Source organism: Dipodomys spectabilis, unplaced genomic scaffold (assembly GCF_019054845.1).
Source record: "Dipodomys spectabilis isolate Male_0828 unplaced genomic scaffold, ASM1905484v1 ptg000096l, whole genome shotgun sequence".
Taxonomy (NCBI): domain Eukaryota; kingdom Metazoa; phylum Chordata; class Mammalia; order Rodentia; family Heteromyidae; genus Dipodomys; species Dipodomys spectabilis.
This window is the reverse complement of record NW_024870773.1, coordinates 18,647,442-18,662,802: the sequence shown is the minus strand read 5'-3', so window position 1 is coordinate 18,662,802 and position 15,361 is coordinate 18,647,442. Positions and strand designations below refer to the sequence as shown.

General features: G+C 38.2%; 2 protein-coding genes across 9 annotated transcripts in view; one reads left to right on the top strand and one right to left on the bottom strand.

The window, feature by feature from the left end:
- Positions 1-15,361, top strand: part of Celf2 (CUGBP Elav-like family member 2) — a 307,380-nt gene that overhangs the window by 130,624 nt on the left and 161,395 nt on the right. The window contains exons 1-2 of one of the 8 annotated variants that reach the window (XM_042686054.1): positions 13,216-13,220; positions 14,459-14,460. The exons of the other annotated variants lie outside the window; for them this stretch is intronic. The gene's annotated coding sequence lies outside the window, so the exon portion shown is untranslated. Of the gene's footprint in view, positions 1-13,215; positions 13,221-14,458; positions 14,461-15,361 lie in introns of those variants that run through there. 8 annotated transcript variants of the gene reach the window in all.
- Positions 638-1,183, bottom strand: LOC122113115 (40S ribosomal protein S10-like). The gene has a single exon (XM_042686058.1). It carries the CDS (start codon positions 1,169-1,171, stop codon positions 674-676), a length of 498 nt encoding a protein of 165 aa, XP_042541992.1. The 5' UTR covers positions 1,172-1,183; the 3' UTR covers positions 638-673.

Here is a 15,361-nt window from a genome sequence, read left to right as displayed (position 1 = left end):
CCATTCTTGGAGATCAGCATCCTTTGGTTGGTAATGAAACCTCTGGTATGGAATTCCCCAAAAGTAGCTAATTGCAAAGTGAGTATGTAGTTATGGATACCTAACTAGGAAGTTACATCATTACCTTGCATTCTCCCCATACAAATTTTTGTCCTCAGATATCAATTCATTCAAGTATATTTTCCAAAATTCCTAATGCCTTTCTACTTTTAGATCTATTCTCAATGCTATGGATGCAGAAATGCTCACACAGTTAAATGTCCCAGAGGGAAATGCGGTTTCTAAAATAGATACCATATGACCTTGGGAGGGGAATTGAAGTATTGGGGGTTTTTTGTGTGTAGGGTGGGGGTTTTATTTTTTTCAACTATTCAAGTTATTTTAACGTTTCTGTATTATCCTGTCCTTGATTAGTGTTCTACTAGTAATATTTCTGTGTCTCTGTTGTTTCAGTAAAATATGGAATAAGTTTCTTAAAGTAAGTTGTTTTCCCTCAATCAATCCCATAGGATCAACAATAATAACAAAAATTGTGATTTTTTTCAAGGAAAACCACTGAAGGCAGGAGGTACCATACTTTCTGTTGTCTATAATCTTTATTATCAAGTCTGTTCATTGTTTTGTTTTGTTTTTTCTGGCTACAAGTTTATTCAACACAAAACAATCTCCATCTTTACTGGGGTGGCTGACCACGTCCATGACCAAAGCCACCTCTAAACTGGAATTCAGTTGCTGACCCAGCCCCAGCCTCGGCTTTCTTGTCAGCACCAGGGAGCACAGCACTCTGTCTGTAGGTGTTTCTGTCAGCTTCACCTCTTGTGAGTCTTGCAGGCCGCTCGCCCTCCAGACCTTTTGGCCTAGGCCTTCCAGTCTCAGGTCGGCTGCGGCGCAAGGTAGCAGGCACAATCTCAGGGGGCAGGTGGAGGTAATCACGGAGATACTGGATACCCTCGTTGGTCAGGTACCAATAAAAATGCCTCCAGGCAAACTGTTCCTTCACGTAGTCCCGAGACTTGAGAGACTGCATGGCCTTCATGACATGAAGGTTGGGCACATTCTTGTCTGCCAGTTCTGGGTGCTTGAGCATGTGGACATCCTTCTTGGCCACCATAACCCCCTCGTTAAAAAGGAGTTCGTAAATGGCAATCCGGTTTTTCTTGGGTATCAACATCACGGTGACTTCAGGGTCCGAGGCCGAGGCTAGAAAGAAGTCTGTTCATTGTTATATAAGCATGAACCTAGCATCCAAAGTCCTAGAAGAATGTACCATTTACTTACTCCATCCTTGTTTTGGAAAGGCTTCTAGCATAGTAATGTTTAATGATACTATTGAAAATAGAAAGTTGCCTCTTTATTCTATTTGATATGATTGCCCTTACAAAATAACAGAAAACCTAAAGGTTACTTATAACTTACTATTGATAAGTACTTAGGAGTATATAACTTAGAACACTTAAAACTCAAAGTAGAGGGTATTGCTGTAGCACTTTCAGACCAGTAGAGTTTGTGTTCCTTCTGTATGATCAGGCCTCTATATTATTAAACAGTAGTAAGAAAGCAAAAAACCTAAGCAGCTGTTTGTTTTCAGCTTCCACTTTCGAACTTACTTTTAAAGCTATGCCAAACTTAAATTATAATCTCCTATTTATTTCCCATGTGTATAACTGTATTCTCTTCAAGGAATCTATTTAGCAAATACTGTCAATTCAGGAAAATTATGATTGCAATTTTGGTTGTCCCAGTTTAGAGCTGTCATTTTAACACTGAAGAACTATAGTAATATGCCTTGTGTTATTAAAAATAAAAGTAATTATTTCAATAATGTTAAAATATCAAGAATAATCATTGCAGGTAACTTTTCAGTTTCAACATTTGGTTCCATAGCATCTTTCACCAGTGATATGAGTCCATGAAAAGTTAACAGGAGCAAAAGTAAATAGAGAGCAGTAAACAGAAAGTTCTTAAGATGAGACTAGTGAGTTGATTAGAACTGTTTTCAAGAAAAGCATGTTGTTTAGCAATGTTCTGTTTCCATGACTACATATGGTTCCTTACCTCATTTGTAGTAACATAGTACTAGACTTTATTTTGCACCTAAAAGTTTCCTGGTCCAAATATTATCCTCTAACTCGACTTATTAAATTTAAAACTCATTACTTTTTTCCTGTTTATTCCCTAGATTCAGATTACCACTTCAGTCCTGCTAAAGAATTATATGGCAAGAGTTCCTGTGTTTTCTGTGTATTTGAATTGGTTTTCCTCCCAAATCTTTTCCATGAGTGAAGTAACAGGAAAACAGAACAGGGAATGTGAGAGAAAGTGATGATATTGCACGGTTTTTGTTGTTGTTGTTGTGTGTGTTCTATTTTCTCTTATTATATTTTTTTTTGTCATGGGACTTGAACTCTGGGCCTAGCCCTGCCCCTCAGCCCTTCAGCTAGCACTCTACCACTTGAGCCACAGTGCCACTTCTGGTTTTCTGGTGGTTTATAAGAGTTTCAGGACTTTCCCTCCTGAACCGTGATTCGCAGATCTCAACCCCCTGAGTAGCTAGGATTACAGGCCACTAGTGCCTAGTGCTTTTGTTATTTTTTGAAAGCATTTGGCTTGTTTTGCGCTCTGGAGGTCCTCTGTCAGCTTTCAGTTACTACAGACACACCTACCTGTAAGGTAAGCATAGGGGTCCCTGGCACATGGCTGTGAGGATTAGCCACAAGAGGCTCAGAAGTTCACTATAGCCATAAACTAAGCAGAGGACTGAAGCAGTTTCTTCGGGAATAAACATTAACAAAATATGTGTCTTCATATCTAATTGTGAATTTTGTCAGGCAGGAAAGAGTGGAGGTAAGGGCTCCTAGGAAAAGTAGTCTGTTTTCCTGAAAGCAACATCTAGTTTAAGCTATTTGTTCTTACTCTGCTTCTACTAGAATCTCACTCTGATCATTTCCTAGCCCTGGCATGGTTGCCAATGAGAAGCAGGCTTGTACAATCTGGGAGAGCCCTGCGGAATTACAAGAGAGCATTCTGAAGAGAAGGAATGTTTTGTGGGGAGCAAGAAGTTGCAGTTTTTGGTTTTGCTTTTGCTTTGTTTTGTTTTTTTAAAGCTACACTGAAAGTTCTTAGCCTAGCACCTTGGCCTAGTTCCCATTAACTTCTCTCACGAAAATTGGAGTTGGGTGAAAGGAATGTAGTAAATTTGTAGGTAAAGACTTGAGTAGCTAGTTTTTCTGTAAAAAAAATTTTTTTTTGCCTTTCTGCAGAAAAACAGCTCATGTTATTTCATAATAGCTCAAACTGTGAGCAGGAAGAAAAGAACTTTTTAGCACCTTATTTTAAACCTTGAATATTAAATTGCATAAGCTACTATAAACAATGAGAAATTTATAGATAGTGACAATGTGTCAACATTGTGTTCTAAACCCAGTGCCTGGCATGTGGTAAGTTCCCAGTAAATAGTTAAAGACAGGAAAATATGCTGGGAAGAAGTAATAATGGAGAGTTTGTCCTTCAACAAGGTCAAGTAGCATTAATTGCAGGAGAAGCTCATATGAACAGGTCTTGTCTTTGTTGGTCTTTGTCAAGAGACTTCGATTTGCAAAAATACCATTCTTTTAACTTTAGCATCATTTAGCTTTTTAAACCTAAGGGTCCAAAAAGATGTTCTTAAGAACAGAAAAATGAGAATGAACTTTACTATTTCGGGGGGAGGAGTGTGGGGTGTGGAGTGAGGGAGGAGTTGGGGAGGTGGGGAGGGAAGGGATGATAGGGGAAAAACAAAGGAGGAGGTAATAATGCTCTATAGGAAATGTACTCATTACCTTACTTGTGTAACTGTAACTCCTCTTTACAGTAATTTTACAATAAAAATATATATGAAAAAGAACAGAAAAAAAATCTTCCTCATTCCTAATACTCCCCCTCCCCAAAAAGAAAATTTCCTTCTGTTTCTTTCAGTACAATTTTTCCTTGAATGGTACTGTATTCTCACTTTGTCTTCAGAATGCATCAGATTTCTCCTAAAATTTTAGTGGCACAACTTTGACTATACCATAATCAAGGATGGTTCTGGATACTGGGGATCAAATTAGTTACCTAGAAAGCTAGAGCAGAGATAAAGAGATGGGTTGTATCACTCCTGGTACTGCAAGGTTAGTTTGGCATTTCTCTGAAACTCAGCATCTGCCTTGGACAGACTTGGTGGAGGTCTTAGCTTCCAGAAACAAAAACAGATTGCCTGGGCTACACTCTAAGAAATCTTGCCGATGACAAGGTAAAGAAAGGCATTTTGGGATGTCAGTTAGAGCTATGTCAGCATTTAGAGCTATGACTCTGTCTAATTTTCCCAAGAAACAAGCAATATTATTATTTAACATTTTTATTTGGTTCAGGTTTAAGCTGTTCCAGAGAGGTCACTCCCCTCTCTTTAAATATAGATAGATAAGTACTTGATTTTTAATATTCTCTTCCAGGTTTTTTTCGACAGGTTATACATATGCTAATAGAAAGTAGGCTTATTATTTGAAGCACAGAGCTGCTTGTCACCGAAGCTTCATTAACACTGTTATCACCGCCTGACATTTATCTTATAATTTTCTAGAGCTGACTGTTGTGTCACCATGGAAACCCAAATTGCAATTGAAACAAGTATGATAATAAAGGCATCCACCAAGATTGACAGCAAGCAAAGCCTAGTTACATTTGTTTATGGTTTCTTCAGTAGTTTCAGCTAGCGACAGAGAATATGCACTTTGGGTGTTTAGATTTAACTCTATACTGTCATAGTTGCACCTGACTGCCTATATGGCACGTTATAACATCTTTGGTTCTGGTGTTAGTAATGAGGATAATAGTCTTTGGTGGAATCCTCATGAGGCATTTTAAATATTTAATGTAAAATTAACCATGATATTGCTTATATCCAGAAGGAAGTTCTTTCTGGATGATTTTGACAGAGTGAAATGTGGATTAGTCCTTGAACTGGCAGCTTGTATCTAAATGGATTTCTTTTGGGGAAGGAAAAGCAACCTGAGAGTTATACTGTGTTTTTCCCTTGATACCAGGAAACCTGTGTTCTTTCAAGCTCATGACTTCACATTGATTTGGTTGGTGCCTCAAAGTGAAGAGTCATGAAACTGGAGCGGGTCCAGAGTGAATTAATCTGAAATTAATTTGATTCTGAAAGACTCCATCTGGCTGTGTTTGAGAAAGGCAGTTAGACAGATATATAAACACATGATCATCTGTATTCATTGTGCCAGATGTAGTGTCAAAAAATGAAGAAATGGCTTAAAAAATCAGCTGTGGGGAATTTTGATATAATGATATTCAGTCTCTTAGAATAACAGCCATTATAATTTAGCACACAATCCTATTTTTATTCTTATTTGTTTAGGGGGTTAGATTTGATGATGTATATTTTAAGAAATAAGCAAATTAAATGTCAGATCCTATTTAATTGTTGATTTAAGATGCTAAATGGGTTTCTGACATGCTGGGTAGGTAAGCTATAGATTTCCAAATCAAAATGTAGTACTTGATTTTATATTACAATATGATCTAGAAATTTAAAAACTAGAAAAGCTAGGCTGAGTTTATGGCTCAAGTGGTTAGAGCACTGCTAATAAGTGCAAAGCAGAGTTCAATCCTTACTACCACCAAAGCAACAACAACAACAACAATAATAATAATAATAGACTAGCAAGGTTGAATGTCATTTAAACTTTCCTTTTTGATGTGATTTTGTTCTTAACAAACTTCCATATTTGTATTTCAGAAATACATAGAACTCTGGAAGTTTTTTGTAACTCTCTGAACTTGGCCAGGTTCATTGTTAATCTTCTAAATTTCATTAAGCAGACTATCAGAGAGCTAAATGTGTTTGGACTACAATCTAGGAATTTAGTGCAGTCACTATAGAGCATTTTACTGTCTCATTTCTGGATAGAAAATTCACACTTAGTGTTATAAATGGTATCACAGTCATAGTTTGTAATGTCTTGAAGAGAAAATTAAATTTTGCTACAGAATCAGTGATACATTATTGACTTTGGAAAAACAAACTCTCAAAAACAAACTCATCATATCTGCCTCTCCTTGTCCTCATTTATCCCAACTAGAAAAACAACAAAAAAATAGGTAAAAACAGAGGAGGATATTTGGTAAAATTAAACCCAAACAAAGGTGACGAATCTAATGAACAAAATAAGTTGCAGCATTCAATGACAATAAATTATAGAGAGTACACATTTGTTTACTGGTTGTATTAGAATGACAGGATCTTAGCTCATAAGTGACTCAGTTTGATTAACTAGGTTGTCATGATACTGGTAAGCTAATCCTTTAAGATACCAATTCTTTTGTCTCATTTTGAAGGAATTTTTTCTTAAATCATATATGTCTCCACCTCCTTAATCAGAATTTGTTGAACATAATGGTACTGTCTAGTAGGTGAGAACATTGTCACTACACAGATAAGTTAATTTGCTAAGCAGTTATCTATGGGAAATGTTGGAGAACACGGGTCAGCTTTTGCCAAAAGTGGGCTTTTACCTCCTAGACTCTGTGAGTCAGGTCTGAAGCCTGTCAGGACATGAGCCCACCTATTGCAATCTTCTAATCTCTTGTGGGTTTGAAATAACCCAGACTCTGGAAAGACCGCATAAAACAATCTTTGAAGAACTGATGCAAAGACTGTCCAAAGAATGTCAATCAGGAAGGAAACATTGTGCAAAGATTTTTGGTTCCTGTGAGATCACTTTTTTTCTTTATTGCTGTCATTTTATGAACATAGGCATTTGAAGGGATTATCAGAAAATGATAACAAAAACCTATAAATTGTTAGTCTGTAGAACTTCATAACTTCCTTCACAAATAGATTGTTTTCTGATCTAAACCACTGTCATTAATATGGTAATAATTAATATGATATAATTCAACTTTAGATTTTCCAGATAAATGGAAGGAAAAAACATTAGTAATATCCCCTGAATTTACATGCCTCATATTTCTGGTGGCCTTCTTTAGAACAGCATTCTATTTCATTTGTATTCCTTGATTACATATCATTTATGACTGAGAAAGGTAGACCAAAAGCAGGTTGAGAAAACACCAACCTGAGATTAAACTTGCCATTGATAGATGATAAAATGAATACTGAATAGACAGATAATCAAGATTTAACAGAAGTTAGATAGAGTTCTGAATGCCAGGCAAGCACGTAGGTCAGCAAAATCTTAGTCCCATAGTCCAGAAGGAAAGACCACTGAACAGTTTTCTAGTTATCTGGCCAACAGGATGATAGCCAGAATTAGGACAGTGACTGTGTGGGGGACAGGTGGAGCCAGCAGGCATTTGGAGAAAAACAGGTATGACTTAGTAATTCATTGGTGCATCAACAGTCAGATTTAATAGTATAATGTTAGGTAGGATAATTTTTTTCTTTATAATGGTTGAGTCAAATCATGTATCTATTCATTCAGAAAATAGGTTTGGAAATATATTGAAACTGAGTTTGAGGCACTGTTTCACCTACCTTCTCTTACCATTTAATTTAAACTTGTAACCCTGCACTTCACACTCTCTCACCTCCCTGCTTTATTTTCCCCATTGACAGGATCTTTCTCTTGGTTATCTGATGTTTTATTTTTATTGTTTGTTTTTGCTTCCTTCTAGAAGATAAGCTCTGTAAGAGATATTTTTATCCCCATTTTACTAATGATATATCCTCAGCACTTTAGTAATGCTCTGATTCTGTGAATGGCGCCTTAAGTATTTATTAAGTTTATGCTTGAAGAAGGCATCCATGTCATCAAGAATCTGAGTTTCAGCATGTGTCTGTTGAGAGTATGTAAGTAGGATCAATGGTCAAAGAAGGGAAGAAGAGGTCAGCACAGTCTGTATTATATACATGTCTATGTGAGACTGCTTCTGTTCTCAGGTTGTTGGGGTGTGGGGAGAATCTGAACTAGTAAGAATAACAGGATAATTAAACATGAAACTTCATTGGAGGCAAAGCAGACAGGAAAAGGTTATTTTTAGGTGTGCTGAATTTGAAGTGGTACTTGAGTGTTTTGTCAGAATGAAATGGTCAAGATCAGGTAAGTCATCGTCATAGTGTCATGGTGAAAGACAGGAATATTTGACAAAGGGAACCTCTGTCCAGAAGTTTATGTAGTGCAAGAATGGAGACATGAGACATTTTGTATCACAGTTTCCCAAGCTATACATTATAAGCGTGGGTTGAGAGACTGAGCTGTACCCATTGGGCAATTTCTGTACTACATATGACCACCAACCCAAGCAGAGGTTCATGCTGGGGCGCATCAGCTTGTGGGTCTTACAAGCATTTTGTGGAAGAGGGGAGCTACTCTGGAGCTGGATTGCTTAAAGCTTCAGCTTCTTTGATAGAGCCACTGTTTTCTTTGTCTTGTTTTGAACATATAGTTTATCAGCCTCCAGCTTTGCTCTTTCTTTCAAATTCCATTTAAACATAGACCCCATGAATGGTTTAGAACACTGAATGTCCAGTCCTCTTAGCTGAATTAGTCACTTGTTTCTCACTGTTGTAAATCCCTATCTAAGGCTCTATTACAGGCCGTATCACCTTGGATTTGAGTTTTATATTGTGTCGTTGTCTGTCTTTTCTCATTGGCTATGAGCAGCTTAAGGGCATAAGTTACATGTTTTACAGACCTTTCTCTTTCAAACCTACGAGGTGTCTGACATAAAGCAACTCATCAATAACTAAGAATGAGAAGGAAAGGAATGATTTTATGTAAGAATAACTTGCAGAGGGTTTGAAACTATGCAAGGAGAAATCTTTGCTTTGCCCAACTAATGAGTTTTTGCAGTGAGTGAAGGGCTTATGAATCTACCTTGATAATTGTCTGTTGCACAAATAAGTCCAGATGAACTCCTGCTAACTCAGGAGTTGTTTTCCTTAGTAATCACTGTGGTTAGGACTTGGCAGGCATGTCTGTGTCGTTTACTTCTCGACATGCAGCCCTTATTGTCATTACTTGCTGCCAGACTATGATAGGAGGGAGGGCCATATTTATTAAATCAGTTTTCATTTTGGAAAGTATGGTCCCATAGTTTGAAGATACAGCTCAGTGGTACAGTGTTTGACTGTCATATATAATACACTTCATTTTATCCCCAGCACTACTACCATCCACCCCACAAAAATGTGGACCTGACATTTATCTTCATTTGTAATGATTCACTTTTTAGTTAATTGATGGCTAAAATAATCTCTTCTCAATCATCCAAAAGAGCCATTTCCAGCTACTTCCCCACAGCAGAGAAATAAGTTTATCAGTATTCAGCAAGTAAGTCAAACTGGGCAAGCACCATGGATCTACCACTGGGGCAGGAAGTGTAGCCGAGGATGGACTCCTGGCTGGCTTTTTTTCTCATCTGTAACATGGGGGCCACAAAACTAACCCCAGTCAACCAGGAGAAGACTTATCACGTTGAGCCCCTAAAGCACTTTGGAAATGTGAAATCCCTTGTAGGTCTTTTTTGAGGAAGATTATTTCCCTGTTGCCATTTCTAAAAGTTCATCTGAAACAACTACCCCTCTCTGTGCAAATGCCTCTTGCTCCTCCCTAAAGTCCACTGAACTATTTCTGACAAATCACAGAAGGAAATGAGTTTCCAGATGGGGGCTATCTAACCAATGCTTCAGTCCCTTCCCAGCAAGAATTATTGTATGTTCACCTACCAGACACCCCTGCATGCCTCCCAAATTTGCTTCTTTGTGGAAATTTTCCAGCTTTCTGCTTTTTACTAGCAATCAAGTTGAAGAAGGTAATCAAGTTCCCCTTTTACTTGTTGAGCCCAAACATTGGTATTCTGTGACCTTTTCTGCAGGAAAATTCCCTACAAGTCATGGCTGCATTTTATCTTGGCAAACAGATGTATAGCTTTTAGACCTCCCACCAAATACAACCCAGTATTAACCCTAGTAAAATAGCATTGCCTTCTTTCCTACTTGTCTGTGAAAGAAAATGCCTTGTGCATTCCTAAAAAATTACTTTTATTGCTGGGTGGCTCACTCTTGTAATCCTAACCACTTCAGAGGCTGAGATCTGAGAAATTGCTGTTTGAAGCAATGTACATTCCCTGGCAGGAATGTTCATGAGACTCTTATCTCCAAGTAAGCAACAAAAAGCTGGAAGTGAAGGCATGGCTCAGGTAGAAGAGCACTAGCCTTGAGCAAAACTCAGAGATTGCATTCAGTACTTGAGTTTAAACCCTGGGACCAACACACACACACACACACACACACACACACACACACACACACACACACACACACACACACACACACACCCTCCTTTCCAAAACACACACACACACACACACACACACACACACACACACACACACACACACACACACACACACACACACACACACCTCCTTTCCAAAACACACACACATACGTACATATTCCCTCCCTACCTCCCTTCCATTCAATTTATGTCAAAGTCTGGGGAGCATATTATATGGAATTGAGCATAAAGTAACCATGAACCTTTTCTTCCAGAGAACTAATTGACTTAAACTTTGAGCAGTGGAGAAGGCTTTTGTCTCTTTGAGGTATTCACTAGCTGATAAATGTCTGTCTCACTTCAGAGATTTGGGGCCTCATTCTGTAATTGATGTAGTTGTAATTGAAACTATTTTACTACACACAACAAATACTAACAATACCTTCCAGTTAAATACAAGAGTGTCTTTTTTTCATATCTTTTTGGTGTTAAAACTGGTATCTGGGGAGCTTTAATTTTACCAAAAGCATCTCAGTACCTCTGGTCAACTATAGTTAGGACACTGCTGTTCAGACCAAGAAACAAGCTGTGCCCTGTTGAAAAGTAGTCACTGGAGATGGAGGTTTTCTTTGTGGCAATGATTGAGTGGTACATTTTTTTTTGGGTCCAGTCGTGGGCCTGAACTCTGGGCCTGAGCACTGTCCCTCAGCTCTTTACCTCAAGTCTAGTGCTCTACCACTTGAGCCACAGCGCCACTTCTGGCTTTTTTTTCCTGCGTATGTGGTATTGAGCAATCGAACCCAGGGCCTCATGCATGCAAGGCAAGCGCTCTACCACTGAGCCACCTTCCCAGCCCGAGTGGTACATTTTGAAAGGCATTGCCGTTTCCAGAGCTTGAGGTTGAAGAGCAACTGAGAAATTTTAAATTACTGTGGTAAAGTTAAAGTGATTGAACATCCTAAAGATGGAGTGGGTGTGGTTTTGGCAGGTCTTCCTGCCCTCCAGCAGGAAGTACTGCCTATTTTCCAAGTGCTGAGATGTCAGTCTGTGAAGAGAAAATGCCCAACACCCAAATGGACAATGTAGAAGACTATGTAGAAGACAGTGCAGTGAATATTGCCCAATTTCATGCATATCCTGCAGACTACCAGAGTTTTCAGACCCATTACCAGGTGTTTCCTCTGCTTTTACTGAGGGCAGCTCAGGCTTGAATAGCTTCCTGTGATAACCAAACCAAGCCTCTTTCTTCATGTGCTGTTACACAGTGATCCTAAGAAAATGATTGGAGAGTCCTTTGAAAGCGTGACTGGTCAGCTGACTGAAATGAGGGAACATCAGCTAAGGTTGTTAGAAAGAGCCCTGACTCAAATTGAGATGGATAGTTCTCTAGCAGCACCCCTAACAGCTGGCCACTCACAGCGCTGTCTGAGCCTGTGATTCTTCCCACACCTGTATTACATGACACCTTGTCTACTCTCTGACCTCTGCATAGTTGTCCGTGAGCTTGGAAAAGAATGAATTGGACATGCAAGGCAAAAATAATACCAAGGTTTCAGGTAGCTAATCATATTATTTAAATCATCTTTTCCATAAGTCAGGCTCTGCATGTAAGCCAAATCCACAGAATTATAGAAATTAAGAATCAGATTGAAGCTTCTTTTTATTTCTTCTTACAAGAGAGGAAACTGAGTTACAGGGTATTTATGTGATTTGCTTGAGGTCACACAGGTCAATGAATGGTAAATCAGGACCAGAACCCAGGCTAGCAAGCCTCCTATCCATCAACCTGCAGTTGAGCAACTCTACTAATAATATCATTTTTCTGGCTTTACATTACTACTTTTACAAAGCACCTCCACAGACTGATACATATAGATGAATTTCAACTCCAATCAGTTTTTTTAAGGGAGAAATACATTTGTGTCTGGACCCATTTAAATAAAATAAAAATTAAAGTCTTCCACTGATAAGCCACATTTGAAGTACTTGATAGCTACATGAAAGCTAGTCACTGCAATGCCACAGTGGATTGTTCAGCTTTGGGTCCTTTCTATCATGGCACACAGTTTTGTAGCATGTAAGCCACTCCAAAGAACAACAATAAAAATATTGGAATAATAAAATTATAGATAAGTACCAAGGGATTAGCTATCTTCAGACAACACTTTTCTAAGACAGTCATCTTTTTGTATAGTTTTTGGTTAAGCATACGTGCTGAAGATGACATTTTATGTCATTTTGGGAAACATTAATACAGCTATTTATGGCCATGTGACATTTCTTATAGCCATTTTGTAAAATTATTGATCTTCTTTTTACAAACTGGAAGATTAGAAATCTTATTTCTCATTTCTTTTCTCCAAAAGGAAACCCACAAATCAATTGCCCTTATAAAAAGCTTATTGCCCTGGAATTAATAGTGTATTGAGTTAGTTGTTATATTTTAATGGTATTTAACTTCTTTAGAGGCACCTCAGAAAAATTTGCAAATCCATTTTTTATCTAGTTCATTTTACTAGAAAATAAAGTAGGGAAGTAGGTCAGTGCTGTGCTACAAGCAAGAAGTAAGCATTCTGATTTTTTTTGCCCCCAACATCATTATGCTTTCATCTTGGCTTAGAGACTGATAGTAACAATATTCACTGGCTTCATACTCTCCGACTTATGGTCTCATTCCATATGGCATCTGTCCCAAAGGAGCTTTCCAGTGACTCCCTTGACAAGAGCCAAAGCTGAATTGGCACTCAGGATCACTGCACTGGAGAAGATAGGAGGAGATGACTTTGGATAAATCCACATTCCATAGTCCTTTTCCTTAAGGTATGACATTGGAAAAGGCACATTACCTCTATGACAATCAGTTGCTTCAACTCCAAAATGAAGATGATTCTAACTGAAACTATGATATTGTATGTCAAGTACTTGACAAAGATTCCTGACAGAGTAGTAGGCCTTCAGTTATTATTATTTGAATTTGAAACTTAAGTGTCTGCATTTTAGAACGTACTGTGTGCTAATGTGCTAATGATGACTAAGGAGAAACAGGCTAGTCTAACTGCCTAAGCCAATCAGATTCTTAAGTTAAAGATCTTACTGAGCCAGGCACTATGGCTCATGCTTGTAATCCTAGCTACTCAGGAGGTTGAGATCTAGAGGATCAAGGTCCATCTCAAGCAGGCAGAAAAGTCCATGAGATCCCATCTCTAAACAACCAGCAAAAAGCAGGTATGGAGATATGGCTCAAATACTAAAGTGCCAGCTGGGTAAAGGCCCCGAGTTCAATTCAAGGTATTGCCAAAATAAATAAGTAAATCAAAAGTTTTACTCTGAGGATCTTTCAGAGGTTTGAGAAATTGTGCCCTTAGTTGTTGTCTGTGAGGAACACATTGGCTTTATATAGCCTCTTATACGTAAGCCCCAAAGGTTTAACTTCAAAGATATAATTTCTGGCTTGTTTAGAAGTGTCTGCACCCACATCAAAAGTGCAGAAGGAATCATTGAGTATCTAGAAACAAGCTATGGTTTGGAAGCTTTGATGGATTACAGGGAAATTAACCAGTGTGTAAGAAGACATAGGATTCTCTTGGTATGAGGTTAACAATGGGGAGTAGTCAGTGAGATATACCACCTGTTCCAAATAAAAGCTTCTCACTGGGATGGAAGGTGTGGTGATGGCATTTTTAACTGATCCAACGAGAAGACATGATTGGAGTTACTTAAGGATAGGATTGTAGTGACCTTAGCACTTTATGCATATAATTGAGAGGTTATTTGCAAAAATACAAGTTACTATGCATGAGAGATACTCCACAGTGTGATCTTGCAGAAATAAAGAAGGGAAGGCAAAAACTAGGAGAAAATGAGGGAGGGAGTAACACTGTCCAAAAAAAAAAAAATGTACTTACTACCTGACTTATGTAACTAACTCCTGTATATCACCTTTACAATAAAATTTTTTAAAAAAAGGTAAATGGGGACTGAAACACCCTTAGGTGATAATTGAGAAGACAGAGATTTTAAAGTAGCCTTAAAGGACCCAAATCCAGTGCTTTGCACCATTTTTTCCCACAAATGGAAGGAAGAAAGTACTTCTTTTAGTGCTTGCAGTGTGTTTGCAGTGTGATTCTTGGGATCCAGTAAGACTTGCTCTTGATTTTGTCTTCTTATTCATTTTCTATGAGATGTTCACTGTCAACACAAATCAGACTGAATAGAAGGCCACATAGTGGATTAGAAATACTTTGCAACTCAGTGTACCTGGGTTTGCATTCTAGTTCTATAATTTATAAGCTTGTAACCTTAGGAAAGGATATTATTTCTTAGACGTTGACATCTGAAAAATTACTTTGTCATAAAATTGCTATGAGAGTTTTAAAATGTAAAGCATGGAACACAGTATCTAGTATCTAAAATGTATTATTATTACAGGACAGTCAGCTGACTGAGGGGGATGGTAATAGTGAACTTAAGATCTAGGATACAAACCTTCAACCTTCTCAGCTCTTGTCCTTTTATATCACTCAGTGGTTTATGTTTTTTGAGAAAGACATAGGCCTTTCTCAAAAAGAAACACTGAGGAATGTTTGCTCTAGAATTCTAAGTTTAGATATTAGGACAGTGTGCCATGGCCTACCTCGTCTAATATTAATCATGGTCTGTACAGACAAGATGCAACTCTTTTCTTTTTTTTTCTTTTTGAGCTTCTTCTCTGTTAGCTAAGACCTGTGGCAGTACCTTCCTCCTTGCACTCTAGCTAGTTGTCAACAGCAATAACCACAAGTCCTTCCTGTCCCAGAAATAAGTCTTGCCACACTCTCGGTTCTCATTGTGCTGTGAACACTGCTTCTGTGCTGCATTGGCCTCTGCCACCACCCCCTGCCTCCGAGGCACAGCTTCACAGGGTTAAAGTGCTCATTGAATTCTCAGAGCTAGTGGACAAGAAGTATAGGTGCATAAGAACAGCTCTAATATAAACAACCATTACATTATACCTAAATTGATGAAAGAAGATTCTGTGCTCAATATTTTATTCAGCAGAACATTTTTATAACAATAAGGCTGATTAGAGAAAGCTCCAAAAATGC

What these genes read in the sequence shown, in the direction of transcription:
- LOC122113115 (XM_042686058.1), bottom strand. Translation starts at nt 1,171, where the DNA reads ATGTTGATACCCAAGAAAAACCGGATTGCCATTTACGAACTCCTTTTT.